We start from the raw sequence: 25,096 nt of genomic DNA on the forward strand, positions 1-25,096 counted from the left end.
TGCACTACTTTCTTTTTATCATCCCCTTCCCAGTTAGGCACCGTGTGCCTTGGCGCCAGCCTCACCACAGCACTCCTTGCTTGGTGACAGCCCTTTCCCCTGGTCAGGGCAGGGTCTCCATCTGTTCTAGGAGGCTAAACTCATTGCATACACCCATCTAGGGGCAAGGGAGACTTCTCCCCCCATTTTGGTTTGGGGGTTCTCATGTTGTGGAGCGGTGTCACGCTGGTTGGTGGGATCAGCCCATCATGAATGGGCACACCCATGGCATCCCCAGCTGCAGCAATGGTTTGGGCTGCACAGATTAAGCTGCTGTTTTGGTATTCTGTTGGTTTTGTGATTTTATTTATTTATTTATTTTTGGCTGTGTGGGGGTTTTGTTTGTTTGTCTTGTGTATGGTTTTTTTGGTGTGTGTGTGTTTGTGTTGGTTGGTTGTTTTTTTTCCCCATTGATACACATCGATGGTCATCTGTACCCAAACTCCATTGCTTGGAGGATGCTGGTGGTGCCTGCTTTGGAATTGGGTCATGCAAAGAGGCCGTTTGGGAGCTGGTGTAAGAGAGGGAGACAAAGAGACCCCATATTTGGCAGAAGAGCAGGATGGAGGGTCTGTGGTTAAGGCCTGGACCTGGGAGTGGAGGTGGTCCCTCCAAAATGAGCCTGGGATGCCTCCTTCTCGCTCTTCTGCCCAGCACAGGCTCTGGGTGCTCAAGCCTGGGTACAGCCCTTCAGTGTTTTTCCACAATGCGCCCCAGGACAGTGTTTCTCTCTCACTTATTTTTTTTCCCCACTCTAACTGCTGTGTTTGGGGAGGGAGAGCAGGGCCTGTCCCTCCTGCCCTCGATCGTCCCATTGCGGCTGCATGTCGAGATCGCAGTGTGTCTCTACCGAAGAGTTAAAAATACCAGCATGCAGGAGAGGTCTTGTCCAAGCGGTAGACCAAAGGAAATCCTGTCACCACACCTAATCTCCAGGAAAAAAAAATAAAATAGAAAAAAAATAAAAAAAATTAAAGCTCAAAGTGACAGGAAGTCACTTATCTGCAGCAACCTGCCGGTGCAGGGGAGAGCAGCTTGTTCTCCATAAAGCACCCTTGTTAACAGAGCGCAAGTGGGGCTTGAGGAACAGAAATGCACCTCTTTCCCCTGGGACCAGGTGCCCTTCCTTGCTGCAGGTCTGGGTGATGGTGGGAGCAACAACGCAAGTGCCAGCATCACCATTCACACCAGCATCCCTGCCAGCATCCAGTACATCAGACGGTGGACGAGGCAGCCACAGGCATTTTGAGCAAATGGGAGATGCCCAGTGCAAAAACTGGTTTTGCTTTTGTGGTGGTGGGAACAAAGGAAGCAGAACCAAGAGCTAAGAAGCAATCTTTTTTTTTTTAATCCTTCTTTATTTGTTGAAAATGTCAATTAAAAAACTGTCCAAAATAAAAACATGTTAGAAAAGTTGAACTTGCATAAGTAGTTACAGTAAATAAACCTACATGACAAAGATAAATTGGAAGGCAGCTGACACAACATCCATCTAAAGACAGACTCACTGGAACCTATTTACAAAGCACTGTAAACAAAGTAAATATGGAAACATTGCTGTCCATCCGGCATGGCTTCTTTTCCTTTTTATTTTATTTTCTTGTCTTTTTTTTTGGCTTCTAGCTCTTGACAAATCCAAGAAGTCCCAGTGCGTCCTCCATCACACTACATCTTATGAACATGCATATGTACACAGCACAGGTTTCAACTAAGCCAGAGGGACAGGGAGGAAACAGTTCTGCCCTCTCCTTGATGTGTTAAATGGCTCTTGGTTTGCTTCCTTGCACTGGCTGCATGTTACCAGCCCGGTTTCCAGCCTGGCTTCGGGCAGGCAGCAGGACCAGACGGTGATGGGGTGTCTGGGCACAGTGTTCCCACAACAGCAGCAAAGGTCATTATCCTGGAAAACAATTAGCCAGCACAGTATGGCCTGACTCGTGCCCAAACTGCTCAGCTCTGTGCCTGGGTGGGGATGTGGAGAGCTGCCGTCCGGCTGGGATGCTCTGGGGATGGTAAACATAGCCAGAGCGAAAAAAGACTTGCTTTGTCCTAGAAACAACTTAGATTTAAGGAGGGTTTCTTCTTACACTCCTTGTGTTTGGGAGTCTAGCTCTCCCCAAACACCATTTGCTATGCTCTGGCTAAATTTTAATTGCAAGGAGAGAGTTGTAATTATTGCCTCTATGATGTCCTTCATGGCCAACGTAATGGTGTGACTGTAACGAGCTGTGGTGTGTCTGCACACCCTGGGACCACGCTGCCCTGTGATATACGTCAGACTTATTTACTTTAACAGAAGGCTAGTTTTATAATGCTGCTAAGGAAGGAAGGAAAAAACATCAGTTCTAAACTAGGGTGTAACACCAAATAAGATGAAGATAGCCGATACATATGCATGTTGCCTGTGTGCTGTGGTCGAGGAGCTGTGCAGGGATCTGGAAGGGTGTTGCACATCCTTGCCCCAGGAACATTTCAGCTCTTGTCAAAGCATAAATGCCTTTTCTATCACAAAAGAAAGTTCCTTTTTCCTATCAGAAAGCCCCTTTGGGTGATGGAGGGAGAAGTGGCCATTGGCTACGTTCCCAGCCTTTGGGAAGGAGTGACGGAGACCCTAACATGGGTAGAAGGCGCAGGGAACCAGCACATTTGGGGGTTCTTTTGTTGTCAAGCAGCATTTACATTTCATACAGAGAAAAAGCATGTCCTGCAAGGGGAAGCACAGCAAAACTATAAACTCATACGATATGTGGACAACTCAAGGTGAAAACAAAGCCGGGGTAGGAGTTATAGGTCATGCATAAGAAAAGGGATGGAGGGGCAGAGCAGTCACCTGTTGTGCTAATCGCGAGCTGTACTGGGCAACAGACCTTCCCATGTGCTCTGACAGGTGCTCCGGATCTGATCTCACTTCCCCAAGGAGTTCAAATGTCTTCATGGTAATTGCACATTTTAATCAGTATCAAGGCCACACGGGAACCACAGTATTGCTGGGCTCTAGTTCGCTACAGTCAACTAATGGGGGGAGGGAAAAAAGAAGGTGGATGGGAAAAGCTTCCCCAGTTGTGATTATCTGAAAAGAGGAGCATGGTGCTTTTTTTGGTTTCTGCTCAATGCCACCTCAATAATGTTTTCATTCAATAAATAGGTACCGGTGCTTTTGAAAAGAATGAAAGCATTAAAAAGTGCTTAAGCTTCCTCTAGGAAACTGCTGCCAAACTCTTTGTGAGTGGCAATCATTAGCAGAGTTTGTATTTGCTCCCGGTAGCAGGTACAATGAGGTATTAGTTGCTGCAGATGAATTGTGAATCATGGACCGCTTGCTTACTGGTTTAGCTGTGATTGACTGTTTCTGCTTTATTTCCTTATTGGATGGAAGAAAAACTATTTTTTTCTCTATGACCTTTTTTTTTTTTTTTTTTTTGGTAACAAAATCTCGAAAACCAACAAAACAAGGAGCAAGAAGAGGCAAAGGATCCAGTTCCGCTTCCCAAAAAAACACCTGAGGTCACACACCACCACCAGCAGCTTCTTCCCAAATTCAGGCAATCAGGGATGACTTGCGCCCCGTGTCCTCCCGGCCACACTCGTCCGTCTGCTTCAGCAGCCTTCTAACCAGCTTCTCCAAGTCCTTCCTAGATTTAAGCTCTTCCTCCAAACACTGTTTCATCCTTTTGTTCTCCTGCAAGGTGAAAAATAAAGGAATAAAGATGCAGTTAGTGCACTTTACGCAATGCAGTACTTCCGCCCACCTGGCTGCCTGCTGGCTCAGGGGTGATGAAATACCAGAGAGGCTGAACATGCCAGCTTGCAAGGATAAACATGGGTTACCTGCGGTCTGATCTACTCAAGTAGACCCCTATTCCCTTACAAATCTCCATGAAAGTCCCAATGACTTTGAGCAGGAAGAATCATCCTCCTGGAAAACTGATTTTAGGGTTGGAGGACCCAGTTCTCCTGGGGTGGTCTCTCCCACCTCCAGGTTTGGGGCTGGCAGGAGGATGACCTATTTCCTCTAAGTCTACAAGAATTAGTATCCCCAGACCCCTACAAAATGAAGTTGAAAGAGCTTTTAGAGCAGAGGAAAAGGTTCATGCTACCACACAGACCAACTGCTCCTGTTGGCCCTGAAGCTCAAGGGACTACGTGGCGAGCTGAGTCAGGGAGCTAAACCAGAAGAAAACTAACAGAGTCGGGGAGTTGCAGGATTGGACCAGCATTGGTGAGACTTGTCCTGTGCACTGACCAAAGACAACGACTCTGTACAGCCTGGCTCCCAGCAAAAACAATCCCACTTAAATTACCTGCTTCAGTTCTTTGACTTCATCTTTCAGTGCATAAACCGTGTCAACGAGGCTCCTGCAAAAAGAAATGCAGAAAAATAAATTTAAATAAAAGAGCGGGAGTGCAGCAAAACAGCAATAGCAGGGGAGCTCTTGTGACTGAGGCACTGACGGGGAAGGTGCTTCCAGCTTCTGCTTTGCAAGCATCAGGCTGCTGCTACCGCTGCTGGCTGTGACGGACCTCTGGAAACAGCCCAGGAACATTTATAGGCTGCTGGTCCAAGATTCGGGGCTCTTTTCTTAAAAACTCAAGAAAAACAATTGTTCTGATATCTTTAAGTTATCAAAGGTCTGTGGCTTTGGCTTCCTTGTTTACGGTACTGCAATAAATAACAATGACTTTACAACTGGAAATGCCTGAGCATCTTTTGTAAAATGGCCTTGATTCCTTGAGGTTATGCTGAAAGAAAAAAACAAACAAAAAACACCCAAGAAAGAAAGAAACAAAAAACCAAGCATGAAAGGAATGTGCTGTCTGGGTTAAAAAAGGAGGAGTGGATCAATGTGGTCATCCAGACACTGAAGCTATGCAACAGGCTGGGAGCACTCACAGCCAGGGTGCCAGACAGGCTCCCAAGGGGTAACGGTGGCCCTGACCCCATTAGCTACAACTGGGTAAGCTCTGGGACTCAAACTTGCTCTTGGGACCCAGCACACAGAGTCCCAGAGGGCTACGGCCACATCAGAGCAGCTGGGAAAGCGACTGTTCTTCAAAAGGAACAAAACAGCAACTGAAATAGCCCAGTGGTTCTCACCAGGACTAAGGCAGCAGTCGGTGACACCGGCCCTGCTCCTCTGCAGAGATGCAGAGGGAAAGTGCGTTAATTTTTAATATCCTTCCAAAAAGCAACAAGGGAATCTGCAAGTGGGGAGCAGCCGCACTTACTTTTCCTCCATGACAGTCTGGCCGTTGCTTCGTGTTTCCTCTATGATGATTTTCTCTTCCTCAGGAAGAAGGACTTGGGGGATGGAGTCTTTGCGGGAGCCTGTGTACAAGAATTACTCATCAGGAAGAAAAAGGGAAACTTTCTCTGATGCCTACGCTGCTCCGGAGACAGCAGCCCTCAGCCTCCCTGCTGCTCCAGAGCCAGGGCAGGCTGGGGACAAGGGGACTCCAGCAGCCACCAGCTCTCTGCCACAGCTACATGTGGCCTTATACGGACCACTACCCTGGGGGTAAAGCGGCAAGTGGAAAGTTTTCAAGAGTGCTCATTGCACCTAAGGCTACATCATGACTTATAAACAAAATAATTTGATCAGGGTCAAGAACGCTCAGAAGAAACACGCCCTCCATTTTTTAAGGGTACCATTATTTGATAGTTCAGTAATTTAATTTGACATCTCACCAGCAATGATAGTTATATTTCCAGAGTTGAAGATGTTAGATAGGTTCTTATGAGGCAGCTTGTTCTTAAACACGCAGCTGATTGAGAGATAATATTCATGCTTCCTTTCTAAAGCTACATGCAACCTGAGATTACCATCAGGTTTTCAGTGCTGACAGCCACAGGCACTGACAAGGTTTGCTTAATTCCTAACAAGTGCTGGTGAAGTAGCTGTGTCTCATCTGCCCTCCTACCTGCTTCATTCTCTGTGTTTAGAAGAAAAACAATGGCAACTAAACCACCGGGTAAATGAAGCTCCCTTATCTTGAAGACTGAACACCACACAGTTTCCTAGCATGAGTCTCATTGCTGTATGATGCAACCATCTGTTTCGTTTTTTCCCAGAGGGGTTATCAGCTTTGCAGGCAGACTAAGAACTAAATAACCTGCTTGTGTGCCCACCTGAGCTGAGAGCTTGCTGGAAGCCTGCCCCGGTACAGTATGCCTCGATCACCTTCAGGATCTGAGCGTCTTCCTCCAGCGCAGCAGTACCTGTAAAACATTGCCAGCAAGGGCTATCATAAAAAGCAAAGTGCTCTGGCTTAATCTAAACCTTTGCTCCCAAGTCCCCTAAGAGAAGAGCATGTTTTTTCCTCAACTGACACCATCTCTGAGACTCTGCCTAATTCCTTTTTTGAGGTCCTTTATATTTTCTGGGCTTTGCAACATCCTTTGCCATTGAGCACTGTGATTAAACAGTATGAAAACGCACTTCTAGCCGCTCATCTCAGCAAAACTTGGAGGGCCATGCCTGACTTTAGGTGCAGGGATACCCAAGGGCTGGGTTGGCAAAGCAGCCCCTGGTACAGCCACATCAGAGCAGGACTTGCAAATGTGAAGGCTCCATTTCCAACCTTAGCTCAGCATGATCTTCTTGAGGGAGACAACCGACCTCCAGGCTGTACACAGCAGCAGCTCACTGCTGGGTGACCATGGCCTTTCATATAAAACACCCAAGAAACGTCCCAAGTGCACTTCAGGGAGCTGTCAGGACACTGCTCTTTGCAGGTGAACACTCCTGCAGGGACATGGACGTTTTGTTCCCTTGTACTGCCATAGAAACTGTTCCAGAACCTGCTGGCACGGCCAGGTAAGGGTTTGTCCCAGCTCTCAGACACATTTTGATGACCATTGATAAGCAGTTTTAATGCAGCTTTTAAATACTTGGAAGTAGCTCCGTGGCTTCGTAACCAGAACAAGACCACCCACAACCTGTGATCTTGTGCTTGCCATCACAAGGAGGGTGGTGGCATTGCCGGCAGTCACAACCGGGAGGGGACACCTCAGAGGCTGGGGACCGCTATGCCTCCAGAAGCCTCTCGTGCTCAGCACCATGTGCGCTTGCTCACAATGTGAGCATCCTGCACTGCAAGAAAGGCTCTTCTCAAAGTCCCCAGGAGGTGACTGAGCACACAGAAACCTCTGAAAATAAGAGAAAAATACACCACTTACTTTTCCGAATAACAAACTCTTCATCAGATGGCTTTCTCTCAGTTTTCCTTTTTGGAAGAAACTTCTTCATTGTTTTTGGACTTTTGCTGGAATCCTATAAAGAAACAGACTCTTGTGTTTAACCAGAACCAAATGCAGTTCTAACAGCCGAGCAGCACAGCTGGACACAGCTATCCATGTCACACACAATACACTAGAGAACTACAAAGCAGACAATGGGCAAAATGATGCTTTTTGCCATTCCCAGATGCTAGTTGTGGCCCAGTGCTCCCTGGAACAGCAGTGGGAATTGCACCTGCAGGTCTGGGCCAGGACAAGCTCCTTTAGCGAATTCAACCCAGCTAAAATCCTTTAGCCAAAGAATTCAAACACATTCACAGCACTTTTAGTGCTGTTTAAAAAAAACCCTATAATGTTGTTTACTTCCTTTATTCGATTTCATTTCTACTATAAAACACCAAATGACATTGTTTCCAAATGATTTAAGAGTATAAATTCTGCCCCCCCATACACAGAGAACAAACACACACTAAGTTAGTGTTTGCTATAACTCCACAAGTGAGGAACACAAGCTTTAATCTCCTTCACAGAGTTGCAAGTCTTGCTGATTTGTAGAGAATTAGTGTATTAGTAGGTTACATGCAATAAGGAATTTAAGTAGGAGAAGAGGCATGCCAGGAAGTTCAAGTACCATAATACTAAATCTTTCTTGAGAGTTATCTCAAAATGTATTTGCCAGTTGCCATTTACTCTCATGATAACTTACTGATAGAGACAGGCAATTAGGGTCATGCAAGCACAAGAAGCATGAATAGAACAAGCATTATTTGCCACAATAAGCCAAAGAGATGTATCTACCCTTACCTTTAAGATATAAGACATCCTCTACAATGAATATGCAAAGAAAGAGAAGATGATTGTGAGAGATTGATGATTTTATTGACCAAGTCCATTAAATCCACAATTCTAAAACACATTTAAATGTTAGTCTTGTGATTAATGTGGCATACCCTCTGTACTGGTTTTAGAGCACTACCAACATGCAAAGGAGCACGGTGTCATGCAAAACTGAAAAAATTACATGTGAAATGCATGGTAAGTGGGCATTAATACACTCTAAATGCATCAAAATAGAGAACAAGCCTCCACAGTTAGCAGTAGGTTTCTGTAGATGTTGGTTGTCTAGGAGCAGCACCCCTTGGTGACAGCCAACGCTCCTGTCCGAGCCCCAGGGAGCAGCTTGGGGTCTGGCCCCGGGCCCAAAACTGGTCCTGTGCTCTTCAACCTGACCCAGCCAGGATAATGGGAAGATGCTCTGCCCACCCTGGTGACAATCTCCCAGGACTGTGTCCTCTCAAAGGGGACCCTCCTGGAGGGGACCTGCCATCCTCCCTGCAGACCTGATAGCGTCAGGCATCAGCATCTCCCTGCTCCACCGGCATGACCCGTGGGGTGTCTCACTTCGGTGATGCTGGGCACAGGGAGATGCACCGCTTAGGAGAAATCACATGTAAATCTTTTTCACTTTGGTAACCTGAATTTGGACACATCGCTTTACTCACAGCACCTGTTCTGTCATTTCAAATGATTACTGGAAACGGAACAGGAAAAATGACCCAATTTCAATGGAAATAACAAGAGTGCTGGGCGGTACGCAAGCAGGTTCTGGGGTTTCCTGAGCACGGCTGGGTATGAGGAAATGCACACGACTGTGCCATCCCGTCCTACACTACTCGGAGCCAGTTAAAGTAACCCTGGATGTCTGAAATTCTTTAATCTTTTAATCGAACTCCCCCACTCCTTTCCCTGCAAATAACCTTTGAAATTTGTATTTCTTCATTATATCTTGATTATAGGAAGGTGATTTGCCCCAAGCTGTTAGCACAGTTTATTTTGTGCCCTACTTTAAATTTAAAAAATAAAAAAAAGTACAGTGAAATAGGAGTTCTGCTTAGTGACTGAGCACCCCAGAGGGACGAGGCAGATGCAGATCTGCTTGGGCCAACAACTGAACTTATTTCACTTTTGTCATCACAGGCTCATGTTCACGAGTCTTTGGGTTTCCAGCAACGTGGCCAGAATAGCCCATTCCTGTGTGACCCACAGTTCTGGTTTTTGCACACTCCCATCCTGCCTGCAGCAGGATCCCACTCCTCAGGGCTCCTTCATGCTCGGACTCTGTGACAAAAACCTCTCACCTGGTTTCTATGCAGATTTTAACTCCTGATACGCACAACAGGGGACAACCAAGAAACTGCAAAGGACTGTGGTGTTAATGATATCACTCAGCCTCTGGTTTTGGCCTGCCTTATAAACACATATCAGCCTTGCACTCTCATGCAGAAAAATCTCTCCTCTAATTCAAACTTCTTTCTATATTTTAATTCACCACGCAAGCAAGAAACGGTTTAATCTACATTAGGGATTTGGACCATGCAAAGATTAAGGGTTGTTTCCAGTCTGCTTGGCTGGGTTTTGAACAGTTTCATTCCCAAACTTAAATGCGTTGTTTGACAAATTTTAAGGAATAAATGTAACAAAATACCATGAGGTTACCTAAAGTCTCTACCTGGAGTAGTGGATCCATAGCCCCCCTGCTGGCAGGTTCTCCATCCCTGAGTGCTGGGGGCCTGGGGGGTTGCGAGCCCCCTGGCTGTCCCTGTCCCTGCTGGGAGCCCGGGCAGTGATGCTCCCAGAGCTGCTGCATCAAAACCAGCAGCTGACTCAGAACCAGAGTGCTCACTCAGTGACAGGAACGTTACCCAAGTTACTGGTGAGTAATCCCAAAAGTTTAACGTGAGGTAGGGAAGGAGAGCACTGTAGCCACAGGGGGGGGTGGGAATTGGAGCTGAGCTGTATTTTGGGTTTCCCCCACGCCACCTCCTACCCCCAGGCTTAGGGTTTCTGCGGGGGAAGCGATTCCTTTGGGCTGCTGCATCCCAGCAGGGAACGGGTGTGTAAAACACTCAGGTGGGCAGCGAAGGAGGGTCGAGCCCCACGGCTGCTGCAGGGAGCTCAGCTCCAGCCACCGGAACACAGGGTGGAAGACACGAGAAATATCAACGGGCCTTTCTCCTCTTCCTCTTGGTGCAGCATCGCTGCTTCATCCTGCAATGAGCTGCTGCTGCAGCTCCTCTCAGAATAGAATCGCGGAATCATTCTGGTTGGAAGAGACCCTCAAGATCGAGTCCAACCATAACCCAACTCCAGCACTAAACCACGTCCCTGAGAACCACATCTATGTGTCTTTTAAACTCCTCCAGGGACGGTGACTTCATCACTTCCCTGGGCAGCCTGTTCCAATGCCTGACAACCCCTTCTGGGAAGAAATTCTTCCTAATATCCAATCTGAACCTTCCCTGGCACAACTTGAGACCATTTCCTCTTGTCGCATCACTTGCTACTTGGGAGAAGAGACCAACCCCCTCCATGCTACAACCTCCTTTCAGGTAGTTGTAGTCAGTGATAAAGTCTCCCCTCTCCTCTCTGGGCAGCACGTCCCAGGGGGCAGCCCAGCTCCCACCCACGGCTCAGATGAAGGCAGGAGGAGGAGACGGAGAGGCAGCTCCATTACGGCACTGATGGGACATGCAAGGCTGTGGGACACCGCGCTGTGGGACCAGTGACATCCAGTAGCTGAGGGTGCTGGCTATAGCAGCCAACAGCAAACATGGGGACTGGGGCTGAGCCTGCAAACACATGTGCTCGTGCTTCATCTGCAGCACAAAACCAGCCCAAGCCACAAGCATCCATGCAGGACTAGGGTGAAACTTTGCAGGAAGATGTGCCAGGGGAGGTTTAGGCTGGACATTAGGAAAAGGTTCTTCACCCAGAGGGTGCTGGAGCACTGGAACAGGCTCCCCAGGGAGGTGTTACGGCCCCAAGCCTGACAGTGTTCAAGAAGTGATGGACAACACCCTCAGACACATGAATTTTGGGGTTGTCCTGTGCAGGGACAGGAGCTGGACTCAGTGATCCTTGTGGGTCCCTTCCAACTCAGGACATTCTGTGATTCGGAGTCATTTCCTCTCAACATCCCCATTAACCCGAGCTTCTGTGCCCTCGCTATTAGGATAAGAAACCTGGACACAAGCACTAGGGATTGCCATGAAACCACACTCCTCTGCAGGCCCACAGGACAATTACCTCTTTGTAACTCAGTGCTGCTGACGGTCTGAGTGGAGGAGCAGGACGAAGGCAGCTCAGGCTCCAGGGCTTGAGGATTTTGGGAGGTTCCAGAGGCCCACGGATCTGTGCGGCTGAACTAAATGTCTGAGGGAATAGATGAGAAGCAAATACAGACTGTTAGCAAACAAACAAGAGAAGAAGAGAAGCAGCAGCAGAGGGGGATGGAGAAGAGTTCACTGTGACCTCCTTTGAGAGATCTGCATCATGTAACAAAAACAGGGCAGGATACAGGTAAAATGGTACAAGCATGACACGGTTACAAGCAAAACTGCAGGATGTGTCTTCCAGCTGTACACGTTACCTCAGGATCAAGCTGTATTGCCTAACCAGAGGGCTCGGGCAGTGCTGCGGAACCCCAGGCAGCAGAGAGCCCGGGGAGGTGGGACACTCACCGAATGAGCGCCCCAGGACTGCGTTTTGGACACGCTGTTGCACGTCCCCTTGGTCAGCCTTTGCAAGTGGTCCAGCCATTCATGCAAGTCCTGGCTGGTGCTGCAGGACACAGTGATCCGCTCCGTCATGTTCCCTGCGGGAGACGGTTAAATAACCATCTTTAGCAAGCGGTAGAGACCCAAGAGGAAACACAGGGTGAGATCAGTTTGGCACAGCAGTAAACGGCTCCTCAGCTTGCCAAGTCCAGTGGCTGGAAAAGACCCATGCAAAGATGTGACTGCCCGGTGAGCTCTGGGCACCCAGGGCCAGCCAGTGTGAGAGCAGCACAGAAATCTAAGGGAACTGGTGAGATGAATGTGTGAGGAATTATTTAATGGTAAAAGTAACCAAACGCAACATTTCCATGTATAACAGGACCCTGAAACCAAATACCATCAGCACAAACAGCTGCACTGCAGCCAAGTCACTGAGCATGACAACCATGTATAGCTACAGGTAATGAGATAAATTGAAATGGAAAAGTTGGAGGAACATTAGGAAAGCTACCTGATGAGCAGGGCCACTATTCTGTGCTCACAGCTGTGTGGGATGGACCCCGGATCTAGACACGGCAGGCATTGCACAGAGAAGTGCTGCTGGGGCCACAAACAGCCCTGGCAGGAGATTTGTGCCATACAGAACACTACGGTCTCCAAAAGCAGCCAAAGACAGAGCTCAAGGGCACTGGATGAAGGTTGCCCTAACCAGGAGGGAGATGGTCAGGAACTCAGACAACACGTGGTAAAAAGGCAAAAAGAAGAGTGTAGTGCAATGGGTGGGGGGAAGAGGAGGACCAGTACTTCCAGTGGCAGCTGCTCTTTGAACTGGGAGGATGTCCCCAGGCAGGGGCCACACTGACCTACAATTTCAAACATGTGCTCGTTCCCTTCCGCGTCTTCCAGCTTTGTCAGCGTCATTCCCGTCAAAGGCAGCCTTCCCTAGGAGAATTGAGGAGGAGTCAGTGTCTGCATCTGCTTCCCAGCAGGCGCTGCTCTGCCCATTTCTGCTGATTTCTTTCTCTTTGGGAAACGTCATTAAAAACTAATTTGTGAAGGCTTCAGACTGCAGAAAGAGTCTCCTTTAATGTATGGATCTAGATTTTCCTACACAAGTAGGTCAAACCCCTGAGAAGAGGCTCCCCTGACAACTGAGTCATCCCCAGCTCATCTGCCGCCCTTTCCCTTCACTCGGTGCAAACCCTTTTTACAACCAAGTCAGCAGGATGAACTTCCCCTGGTTTTTCTGAAAGGCTTCCCTGTCCCCATTTTGCAATCTGAACTGCCTGCTCACCTTAATCCTGCTGGTGGGTAAAATCTAAAAGCTCATCCAAATCCTTCCCAAATCTTTCCCATCTCCCCCATCATGCTTGCAGGACACATCAACAGGAGAATATCTGACTGCTTCGGGCAGCTGGAGAAAAGCCAAGCTCCCAGCAGCCTGACTGCAGCCATTCAAATGGTAAAACACAAGAAATGCAGCGTTTTGAGGTGCCTCATGGAGTGGAAATTTTGGGCTCTTTACAGTGGGCTTTATAGTAGTGAAGTATTTTCCAGAGCTGGCACAACCATGAGACTCAGCTGGCTAGTTGTGTGGGACAAAACCCTACAGCTGGGTCATGACACCTCACACATACACAAAATTCCTCAGAACAGCATATAGGACAACATGCTACAAGCGTTTTTCAGATGCATCTTTTTTTTTTTCTAATTTTGCAGCATTCGCACTTACCAAGTGCTGTTTAACCAGCTGGCAGGACAAAGACACTAACTGTCCTGGCAGGCACAGTAAAACCAAGCCCTGGTTCCCAGCCTGGGGCACTTGCATCACAACAGAGACGTTTAAGGAAACAGAGGACTTGAATTTGGTAAGAGCTATCTGATTTCCTTTTTCACATCTAACGCCTTGCAACCTCAAATTAAGCATGTCTACCTGATAGATGAACCCACTCATCCGTGGGCTTGCAGACAGCATCAGCAAAACGTTTGAAAACAACAAGAAATATCGCTCTTCTTTCTCCTGTGGGGATAAGAATTTAAGTTAGTCCAGCTCGTGATGCACCACAAGCACTTTCCTCCAGCAAACCAAACCTGTTGCAGCTGGAATCACAGCCTGTGACAGATCACCCCCAACCAATTATTTTGGCTTCTTTTCTTTATAGCATCTCTTTTCTGTACTAGTTTTTACCACACACATTTTGTCTGCATCCTACTAATCCTCCTCCAGTCATTTCAGAGTGTCTCAGAAGACCAAAACCTTATGTCCCTCAGCATCTCATGTCCCAAACAAGACTCTGGGACTTGACTCTACAGGGCTTGGTTTACAGGTCTTCCCTTCCCAAGGAAAAGTTGTTACAGCAAGCAAGCAATTCAGTGATGACAAGAACTTTCTCACATCAAGAATGCAGTATGTGTGCCTTTAACACCACTGGTGTGATGCTTTAGGACCAGTACCACAGGAATCCCTCCAGTTATTTCCAAAGCACAGTCAGCTCTGGAGTGGGACGTCACAGCATCTGCTGTGCTGTGCACAGGACGTGGCAAAATGGTTTTGCTAATGCACACTTTCAAGTCACTCTCATTTCTCACAGTAAGTCACAGGGGGGAAAAGAGGGAAATTAATGTGCTCTATGACACTGAGATGCTTCTTTTGCTTGAAAAGTGTGTCACCAAAGACCTGAAGCCAAGCCCCTGGGGTGCCTGACTCCAAAGACCTGCAGAGTCCCACTGCACAGCGCCTCTCCAGGTAAAATTATTTATCAGCTTTATTTGTCAGCATGTTGCTGGTCTGGAGTGGGAGTAGCTGCCGCCTTGCGCCGCTGATCCCGTGAGTAAGGGGGTATTTGGACACCATGTCTTTAGGCAGCAGAATGACCGCTGCACTCACCTCACTTCCCCCGCACTGCACCATAACCTGGGACATGTAGATGATGTTTCCCATCGTTTTGATGTCCTCTCCTTCCCAGCGCTGGATGGATTCGGAAAGGATCTGCAGTTCGAGTTGTTTCCTCTTCCTCAGCTCCTGGCATTGTGACTGGGAATCACAGTGGGGCGCTGCGTTAGCCCAAGGGCAGGCGCAAACGCAAACCATCCCAATGCACATGGTTTCACCAGCAAGGCTCCCACAGACACGTGGGCTCAGGGCTGGTCACATCAAGAGATCAGGAAAGCCTGCTTTGGCTCGATTACATAAAGTCGGTTAAAAAAAGAAAATAAAAATCACACCCTAGCGATTTATGAAATAATGTATACGTTAAAATGTCAAATAAATTGCTAGCTGCACTGAGCAAACTTTTCTTTCCAAACCAGTCCTACCTCTGAGAGTACAGGGTCATATTTTCCAAACCAAGATAGCGCAGAATGAAATGCCTCTAATTCTGCTGATGCTTGGAGACATTCTGCCCGTTTTGCCCAAACAGCAGAGAGTTATACTTGCAGCAATGCAAAGCCCCCACAAATCAGATGGGTGGATATTTTCTAACCAAAACTTGCAAACCCAAAAGCAGGGCTTGGCACAATATCTCAGTGGTGCAGTACAGTAGCCCAAAAAGAAGCTGTTGAAGGTGCTGTAATTGAAAAGACTGCACCGATGCTCAGCAGGCGGGGACTGGTAGAGCCCCACAGAACGGCCAGTCCTTCAGCAGCTTTCAGCAAGCAGAGGACAATGCTGACTGAGCAATGACAGACCTGCGAGTCCAAGCAAAACTTGCCTTAACTGACCCCTCTGCCAACAGGGAAAATTGCTGCAAAGCCAAACCTGGGTTCAGTTTTCACCAGCTGCTTGTTTTTTTTCCAAACCTCTGTTTCTGACAGAGATTTTCCTCCTTTCTAACTCAGTTTCATACAAACTCTTTGACTATTCAGATCTTCAAAGAGAGAGGCTGTGCTGGGTCTAGTCTGAAAATGAACAATTTTGAACCACACAGTCGGGGCTTCCTTTGATTTTACAACTGTCCTGTGCTTTGACGGCTCCCTGGGTGTCCAAATCCATCATTCCCAGGGATGCAAATCCCTATAAAATCCACAGCAATCCATCGTAGCCTGAGCAGATGCAATGTGGCTCTGTGATCCCTGCCCTGCTGTCGCTCAGGAGCATCCCTGGTTCCACCATGGAACAAAGTGTCTGTCACAAGGGGCATTTCTGCCTGTTTAACCTCAAATCCGCACTGAACCTTTGTAGTCATAATGCAATTAAATTAAATGCTCAGTGCCCAAGCACACATTTCAAGTAAATGTAACATGATCACCCTTTCCTGTTTTCTATGAACTTTCTCCTCCCCATCTTTTTATCTGCACTGCTGAGCACCGAAAACTTGCATCTGCTGTGCTAAGGAAGGAAGCTGGACCACATCTGGAGTGGTTGTAGTGAAAGGTATTCAGTGGCTACGAAACGAGAGAGACTAAAGCTTTTTTAATAATCGAAAAAAGCTTTGCCAGGTAAAACCTTTGTGCACGTGGATGGCTTTTCCCCCCTCTTTTTCATATCTTCGCAGTAGGACTTAGAGGGTTGGAGGTAACACAGCTCACAGAAGTAGGATTGTTATCTCTGACTCATTCCCTGCTCTGTTCCCCGCTGGTGGCTACAGCACCACAAATTACCTGCAATTCAGTCAAAGCCTCCTGATGCCCAAAGAGCAAACCTCAACAAAACCAAGAGTCACTCAACATGCTCAGAGGGGTTGAGTCAGACGCCCTCGTTCACCTTTCAGAGCTCATCTGAATGAGCAAGGGTGGGCTAGTTTCAGGTGGCAGGTGATCAGGGTATGGAGGCAAAAGGAAATGAAAGGAACCCTATCACCACCACTACCCACACGTGGCTTTCTGCAGTGGAGGAGAAAGCTGGAGATCCTGTTTCTGCTGCTGGGACCACGGAGCCAGCGTGTAACCGCTGAAACACGCGGGCAGAGGGGCAGCTCTAGGCTCGAAACTTGAAATTAAGATTCTTCATAACCGATCTTTTCCATTCCAAAAGACCTTTTTTTCTAATGTCAGGCTTGACTCATTCTTCATGAAACACAGCCCTGAAACGGAGCACTCTATTTTAAGAATTGCCACCTACCACAAGGGACTTGAAGGATGTGATGGCTTTCAAAACATCTTCGTGATCTGCATGCGCCTCCTAGTGAAAAGAAAAAGTGAAAAGGCTCTAGCAGCTGCCCTGGGCAGCACCCACTGCCCCAGCACATCACCCAGGGCTGCAGAGCTCGCAGGGTGCTGGGGATGTGGGGTTCCAGCAGCACGGGCTGCAGGAGGGGGGACAAAATCCCCCAGGTATCTTCCTCACCACCCTGTTCAATGTGACATGGTTTAAAGCAACTATGCAATTCATTGATACCCATTTAATGAGTGCAAAGTGGCAAAAGCAGATAGGGTTTTACTTCAAGCAAACTCAGCTGGCAACAAAAAAATCAATCAAAAGAGGTGGAGATGCAAGGTGGATTTCTGGTTTCACCTTCGGGAAGGAAGCTTCCACTGGCATGCAAGGTTGTTCCAGCCATTTCCCCATCGAGGGTGCAGTTTCCAGGAGCATCACCTCTGGGTTTAAGGGAGGGCACGTCTGCAGGGAGAGCTCTTGGAGCAGGGAGGGGAAAGCAGGATGCTGCCCCTCTTCTCTGACTGCAGCTGCCTTCTGGTACTCTCCCAGCACCTCCTCCTGGGCATCTCAGGCCCTACATCATAAGCTCTTCACCCTCCAGACCTCATGCCAAGCAAATCCAAAGGCGTTTAGGTTGTGATGGAGCTGTCCCTGCAGCTGTGAGAGCCTGTCTGGGATTGCTTACCTCCAAAGCTGGGACAAGGGCTGCCCTGGACAGACCTGCACCGTCTCCAGTTGTGCAGCAGTGCAGGGAATGCTGTGGTATACAGCCACAATGTATACGTCTATATTGCCTACATCCATACACTTCCCACAGCTTCACAGCTTAAACCTCAGCTCTACTGATTCATGCAACCAAACCCCCACACTTGGCTTAGAAACTAAGAGAAACAGGTTGATGTGTGTGTCCCTAGATCCACTGCTGACCCCACCCAGCATCCTGGAAACAGCACGCGTGTCTTTGTATGGGCATGGTGGCTGCAGCCAAGCTCGGCTCAGTCCCTGCAGCTCAGCTAAGCCAGGCGAGAGCACGATAGGCCAGGCCTGTAGTGTGCCTACAGTGCAGGCTTATGCCCTCTCCTGTGCAGAAAAAATCCTGCCTCAAGCACAGAGGTTTTAATCCTCTCGCTGGGATCTGGATTTGAATGATCATGGCTAAGCATGCTGAGTAATTAACTAGGAGTTAATATTGGAAGAGGGGGAAAAAGCAAGCTGGGTTAAAAATAAACTGTTACTTTGGTTTTCTTCGCCTCCTTGTACCACCCCCAAGGTTTACATCCCCACAGCTGGAGTGCACGAGCAGGTGAATGAGTAGCAGAGCTCCAGTGGCAGAGGGATGGACATCTCTACAGTCTCCCAGAAGGAAGAAACGTCCTAAAGTAGATCTGCCACCTGCCAAGGAAGCCTCTGTCCCCCTCACTGTTCCCCCTCCTCCCCTCTCCTCCACCCCTACATCTGCACCAGCTGCCAGCTGGAATCTGTCCCCATGTCTGTCTCTGTGGCTCTGCGTCCACCCTGGAGCACCAGCCTCGGGCAAGAGGCGGGCATGTGCCTGTGAGCTGAAGGAGCGAGCAGCAAGGGATAGGAATCTCATCAAATGATAATAAAACCAGTGATTTATTACCCACTGTGAAAATAAATACCAGCTGTAGCCTGACCTTGAATTCTGCTTTAACTTGTGCTGGAAACAGCCCATCTTTGAGGAAGGGCTGGGGCAAAGAGCAGGCAATGCCTTCCCACAACTCTCCTCTGCCTCCTCCATCACTTTACCACTTTTAATCTGAAAGGTGTCACACAGACGTGGAACATCTCCTTGGGGGTGGTAAGTACTTTTGCCAATGTTGTGGTCAAATACCAACGGGCAGAGGTACCTCTTGCAGCTTGGGGGGTGCAGCTCTTGTAGCATCAAGGGGCACAGCCTGCCCAGCAGCCCCACATCCCACCTACCTCCATGTGCCGCTCCAGCTCCTGCAGCAGTGTCACGTATTTATCCAGCCTTACGAAGGGTTTGCTGAGGCTGGTGGTTAAGATGAGAATGCCTGGGTTGGCCGCACCCTGGCTCTCCATGAACTTCTCCAGCTCATCGCTATAAATAGAGACAACAACAACAAGGAGAAGGGATCGCTGAGGGCTGTGTTTTGCTGCCTCCCACGCTCTTCGGCTGGCCGGGGCTCTGCTCTGAGTTGTGCTGTTTTAAAAGCAGCCCAGCCTGCCCTTTTGCAAACCCAGCAGGGTGGGCAGGGAGCTGCAAACTTCCAGCTGCAGCCCAGAAGGTCAATCATATCTCGGGCTGCACCAAAAGCAGCGTGACCAACAGCTCAAGGGAGGTGATTCTGCCCCTCTGCTCTGCTCTGATGAGACCCCACCTGGAGTCCTGTATCCAGCTCTGGTTCCTCAGCACAGGACACACATGGACCTGTTGGAGAGGGGCCAGAGGAGCCACAGGAATGATCTGAGGCTGGAACAGCTCTGCTGGGAGGACAGGCTGAGAGAGTTGGGGTGTTCAGCCTGGAGAAGAGAAGCTCTGGGGAGACCTTATTGTGGCCTTTCTGTACTTAAAAGGGGCCGATAAGAAAGAAGGGGACAGACTGAGAGAGTTGAGGTGTTCAGCCTGGGGAAGAGAAGGCTCCAGGGAGACCTATCATGGCCTTTCTCTACTTAAAAGGGGCCGATAAGAAAGATGGGGACAGACTTTTTAGCTGGGCCTGTTGCGATAGGACAAGGAGTAATGGTTTTAAACTAAAGAAGAGGAGATTCAGGCTAGATATAAGGAAGAATTTTTTTACAATGAGGGTGGTGAAACACTGGCCCAGGTTGCCCAGGGAGGTGGTGGATGCCCCATCCCTGGAGACATCCCAGGCCAGGCTGGACGGGGCTCTGAGCAAGCTGAGCTGGTGAAGATGTCCCTGCTCATGGCAGGGGTGAGACTGGATGAGCTTTGAAGGTCCCTTCCAACCCAAACTATTCTGTGATTCTATGAAGACCCCACTACCAGGGGATGCAGGGGAGGATGCATCTGACCCCCCAGCACAGCGAGGTGGCACAGGGCCAGGTGTCTGGTGGGCAGCGTGGGCTGCAGAGGCTGGTGCTGCGCTGGAAGATGCCACAGCAACACGCTGGGTCCCTGCTGGGAGCCGTGACGCAGGTGTGAGTGCGTACATCACTCTGGAAAACGTGGCTTGAATGTGCCAAGCGCATTTGCTAAAGCTGATTCTTTGACTGATTTAAGAAAAGGGGTCAGACTGAGGAACCACACGAATGAGTCATTTACAGGAGCCAGGCTTTTCATTAGGCTGAATTAAAGCTGGATTTCAGCAGAGAAGTAAATATATTGTGAATTGCCATTACAGAAAGGGAAGACTTAAACAGCATGGCCAGGCTCCTGGCTGTGCCATCGCTGCAGACAGGACAGCTAAACTGCAGCAGGGATGACACAGTTGCAGCCCTTTGGCTTGGCATGCTCTTTAGCATGACCTTACACAAATTCAGGTGTCTACTCAAATTAGACATGTTGAAGGAAGGTGTTATTACTGGGATCTACCTACAAGCTGGCAAATTAACCATTTGGTTGAAGAGCAGCTGAATTATTAAATTGGGTAACTGTGACTTGATGGCCACCTTCCTTTTGCAACGATGTGCCCCACACTATAGTGTCACAGGGGAAGATATTCCCATGTGTCAGCGTGTGAGCATTTCCATAGTGGGTCTGAAACAACATCTGGGAGATGCTACAGGAAGGGCTGAAATCGCCTCTGTTTTACCCAAGGTAAGAGTCCTGTGAGACCAGCTGAGAAGACAAGCAGCATGAGTTGTCTTCATGCTGGAGCAGAGAGGCTACGTTGAAGAGCCCAAAGCCCCAGCAGTTTTCCCAACAGCAGAATCTCTTTGCTCTATTGTCAAAATACAGGTCAAAAGCCATGCCAGGCCAAGTATTAATAATAAAAGTAAGTTTTAAAAGGCAGGATTTCACTGCATCTCCTCTTCCATCACTCACCTGTGCTGCGTGAGGACGTTGACAGCGGACGGGTGGTTAGCACAGTATGTCAGGTACAGGGAGCGGAACTGAGGCATCAGGTTCATGAAACAGCCTCCCACGCGCTGCTGGTTCTCGGGGAGCCTACAGACACCAACACACCAGCCACAACATTAAGCTTCTTGATCCACACCCTGCAGCTACAGCACTCTCAGGGATCTGCCCAGGAACCACCTGCTGTGTGGGGACATTCCCAGGTCACCGTGTAACTGCAGAGCCGAGCTTGGGGAGGAGGATGAAAGTCCTCAGATAGGACTGGGTATCACAACCTTTTACCAGCCCGGGACAAGGTGTGACGCAGCATGTCCTGTCCCACCAGCAGAGCTGCAGCTGGGATGCTGTAGCCCACTGTACCTGATGAGGATGTGCTGGAAAGCACTGGGTGCTGTGGAGGGGGATGTTGCACCATCTGGGTTGCCCATGAATATGAGAGAGGAGATAGAGCAAGAAAACGAAGCCACAGCCTGAATACATTTCCAAAATTCAATCTTTTCCTCATCTCTTTCCAGCCCTTCCAAAGGAGAGGCTGGGCTAAGGCTGAACACGTGTGCCAGCCTCCCCGTGGGAAATCGTTACCTCTAATAATTTGCTGTTTGCTTCCTGGCAATCTCCATCTTCATGCCTGCCAGAACTCCCACCCTGTATGTGTCTGCATCTTTGGTCTAGTGACACCTTCACGTCAGGTCTAGTGACACTCTCATTCGGCAGATGCCATAACAGTAGAAATGTCAGCTTCTTCTAACTTCCCTCCTGCCAAAGCACTACCTGCTGCCTTTCTTCAATCTTGTTATTTTCTTCAATATTTAACAAGTCTAAGACATCAGCCAGGAGGAACGTTAATGAACGTGTCTTTCTATTATTTTTAGCTACAGTTTAATAGCTTAACACCCTTGGCACTATGGCGTGAGCTTACTTTGCAACTTCTTCCAAGGCTTGGTTCAGTGTTTGCTGAAATGCAGAGATTTCTTCCACGTTTCCCAGCAATGACGCGATGTCCACGGCGCTGAGCCTAGAAGAGTCAAATCGCCAATTAGCATCAAAGAGATGTTGCTCTCAGGAGTTCCCCCATGGTAGCTGTAAGCAGTCCTTCCAAAAAGACCCAAGAATTTCTCTTTCCCCAGATACACCATCAGACATGGGAAAACACAAAATCCACAATCTGTGAGCTGCATACCACAGCCTTCCGGAGAAGATGTCTGCAGTCAAGGATTATCTTAATTGGATTTTAATCACTTAATCACACTAATCTTCTTAGATATTTAGCTGTCTAATAAACATAGACAGATGGGATTTCAGCCAGGGGTGGGGAAGGAGGTGTGTGCACAGACAAAGCTTTGTCTTCAGGGATTCATGCTGTGGGTTTCCCTATGGGAAGAGGGTCCTAAAGAGCAGCCCCTCAGGTAGGGATTGCTTTGTTCCTTGAGAGAAGCTGGATTTTTCCTAGCCAAATCTAATGCGTCTGCTTCTGTCATCCTCAGAGCAACCCTCAGAGTCACTCTTGTCCCGCCCTCATTTAAGCCATTTGCTTAATGCCAAGGCTGAGAGCACAAGAAAATTTAACAGCTGAATATATCCCATGTGGAAACACAGGGAAGGAAGGAGAGATTTAAATACAAAAGGCCTTAAGACACTGCTCTCCCCCCCCTCCAGACTGGACACTGTCTAAATATCTGCCCTTTGCTTGTGATGCCCCAGGACTGCCCGGTGCTCCTGCCGCCTGGTCAGCCAGAGGGACCCTGGCCCCAAACACAGCCGCGTGGATGGGGTGACTGAGCCGGCGCCGTTCGGAAGAGACGACTGCAAAGCTGAAGCAATAAGCAGGAGGGGAAGGTCTTTTCTGCAGGGTGAAATTATTGACAGCACTCTGGTGCGAGGTACCAGTATGCTGCTTGGGCAAGGACAGGACAGTGTGTGCTGCCCCTGCACCACGCTGCCCAGCACGGACGGAAAACACACGGGCTTATTTCCACAGGTAAAGCCCTGACGAAGTCCCCCAGTCACCCCGGTGTCGCTCAGGCCGTGAGGGATAGCAGCAAGGAGGTTCTAAGAGCCGATGGCTGCACAGATGGGGAGACAGGGTCACTTCTCGCTCAGCAGCAGGATGGATTCAGCAAGAGGCAATCTAACCGCAGAGAACATGTGTTGTCGCGCACAAAATGAAGAGATGACAAGGAGATGCCGCTTGGGGCTGAAAAGTCACAACAAGGCAAATCACAAGGAAAGAAGCCATGCAAGGCATGCCGCTGGGAAACACGCATGCCGGGACAGCCAGGCACCAGCTTGCAGATGGGGTGGAGCAGCCAGCCCTCTACCAGATGGAAATGCCCATTTCTAACACAGCCCAATGCCTGGGGAATAGGAAAGAGCAGAAGCCTGTACAACATGGGGTTTTTTTCCTGGTTCACAGAAGCTGCGAGGCTTTACAAGAAGAGCAGTAACAGTCCCTAACAAACACTCAAAAGCAGCAAAGTAATGAACTATGGTCAATGTTACAGGGTTCTCTCCACCTCAGATGCCCTCATATCTTACTTATCATAAGACTGGAGGGGTCTTAAGTAAGTTCCCAGAAGTGACTGTAGTTCCTTCGCATAATCTCGTTCTGTTTCCAGAATATTTTGCAACACCTAGGGTGAGAGACAGAGCACTGAGTAGATCCTAGAACCAGTGACCAGTCAAAGGAACATGACATCAGCTTCCAAGGGTGGAAAAGCATGGAAGTGTATTTGAAGTCCATAAATTACATTTGTTAATGCAGAACCCAAAACACTCAGAAAAGCCCTGAGGGTCCAGTTTCGGGATTTTACTTTGCAAACTGGGGGACTCCTGGCAAGCAGGAGTTAAGGGCTGCTTCTTCTTCTCTAGTAAAGCATGAAGACAACGTCAGTTTGGACCCGAGTTTAGTATTTGACCCCTGGGAGGCTCATGCCTAACCCTACATGCATAACTGGCTGCCAAGGTATGCAAGCGAATGGTTTGTTCCTGCATCCTGGGAGCACCGTTTGCAGGAGGGCAGGCGACAATTTAACTGCATCAGTGGCCAGACCAAGGGCGGCTCCTGCAGCAGCTCCAGCCAGGGCACAGCTCACTTGCCACTTCAAGGACATGCTGAGTTGGGTTTGGTCTTGCTAATCCATCTCAGCAGCCAATTCGTCTCGAGCAGCAGGGTGGGCAAACCTGCACGCTGCCAGTTAGCACTGAAGTTTCTCAGCATAGAAGAGCTTTGGAGAGAGTGGAGGTGGTTCCCAACTCTCTGGACGTATTGTTTCTGCTTTGCTTTACTTGAAATACATTTAGATATGCTGATGAGCACGTTTCACCTCTGGCCCTGAGAGCCAGGGATGTTCGCGTGCAGAGATTTTAACTCTTACACCGCAGGGGCCCCTCATGCCTTATTCCCTATCACTGATCTCAAAGCTGCTGCCTTTGCTATGTTATATCTCAGTTGCCTACTTTGAGTCTCTCCTTTTGACATCTTGCAGCAACTTCCATTTGTGGTTATTGTCTCGACAGCCCTGAATCAAGGAAATGGCAACAGCTGCATTTAAATACGGAGTCATAGGCCCAATTGTTACAAATCGCTTCAACTGGTTTCTAAGGGAAGGAGCTGGTTCAGAAGATTAATAATATGCTACTTATTAAAATGTATGATCAGCACTTTAAAACTTACCACAGGGTAATAATTCTTTGTCAGCTGGGTGCCTTCAAGTCCTTTTAATGCTTTGGGAGAGAGTGGTTTATCTGTAGGAAAAAAAATACATCAATAAATTACAGTGCACAGCTCTCATTTTTCCAGCAGGAAAAGCCACTGCATCATGTCCAACAAACACAACTTCATAACTTTGATTGCAGGGTTTTGTTTGCCTGCTTCAGAAACACAGGAGCAAACCAAAGGCATGCACAACACCAAAGGCAGCCGAGCAAGTCGCACCAGAAACCTCTGCCAAATAACTTACAGGTTTGCCCTGAAAACCGTGGCAGCAGCCCAGTGTCTGGCACTGTTTGGAGCTACGGTTTGGCTTCACCCGGCCCACAAAATTTGGGATTTAACACTGGGCGTCTATCTGAAATGCTGGATACAGCGATGTGTTCCAGGTGATTCACAAAGCAGTTGAAGCCAACAACAACCAAGACGCTGA

General features: G+C 48.6%; 1 protein-coding gene across 3 annotated transcripts in view; it reads right to left on the reverse strand.

The window, feature by feature from the left end:
* Nucleotides 1-1,376: 1,376 nt before the first annotated feature.
* The window catches only part of ARHGEF6 (Rac/Cdc42 guanine nucleotide exchange factor 6), a 39,555-nt gene continuing 15,835 nt past the window's right edge, over nucleotides 1,377-25,096 (reverse strand). For 2 of the 3 annotated variants that reach the window (XM_082062138.1, XM_082062140.1), the window contains 17 exons: nucleotides 24,628-24,698; nucleotides 23,490-23,584; nucleotides 21,874-21,969; nucleotides 20,922-21,044; nucleotides 18,875-19,013; nucleotides 16,892-16,951; nucleotides 14,720-14,866; nucleotides 13,766-13,852; nucleotides 12,696-12,774; nucleotides 11,797-11,930; nucleotides 11,363-11,488; nucleotides 8,081-8,101; nucleotides 7,217-7,310; nucleotides 6,167-6,256; nucleotides 5,266-5,365; nucleotides 4,341-4,395; nucleotides 1,377-3,718 (listed from right to left, as the gene is read on the reverse strand). In XM_082062138.1, coding sequence (XP_081918264.1) covers nucleotides 3,578-3,718; nucleotides 4,341-4,395; nucleotides 5,266-5,365; nucleotides 6,167-6,256; nucleotides 7,217-7,310; nucleotides 8,081-8,101; nucleotides 11,363-11,488; nucleotides 11,797-11,930; nucleotides 12,696-12,774; nucleotides 13,766-13,852; nucleotides 14,720-14,866; nucleotides 16,892-16,951; nucleotides 18,875-19,013; nucleotides 20,922-21,044; nucleotides 21,874-21,969; nucleotides 23,490-23,584; nucleotides 24,628-24,698 — 1,658 coding nt within the window. In that variant the 3' untranslated portion in view covers nucleotides 1,377-3,577. The remainder of the gene's footprint in view (nucleotides 3,719-4,340; nucleotides 4,396-5,265; nucleotides 5,366-6,166; nucleotides 6,257-7,216; nucleotides 7,311-8,080; nucleotides 8,102-11,362; nucleotides 11,489-11,796; nucleotides 11,931-12,695; nucleotides 12,775-13,765; nucleotides 13,853-14,719; nucleotides 14,867-16,891; nucleotides 16,952-18,874; nucleotides 19,014-20,921; nucleotides 21,045-21,873; nucleotides 21,970-23,489; nucleotides 23,585-24,627; nucleotides 24,699-25,096) is intronic. The other variant, XM_082062139.1, reaches the window with a different exon arrangement.

Source organism: Streptopelia decaocto (assembly GCF_964273445.1).
Source record: "Streptopelia decaocto genome assembly, chromosome: 10".
Lineage (NCBI taxonomy): Eukaryota > Metazoa > Chordata > Aves > Columbiformes > Columbidae > Streptopelia > Streptopelia decaocto.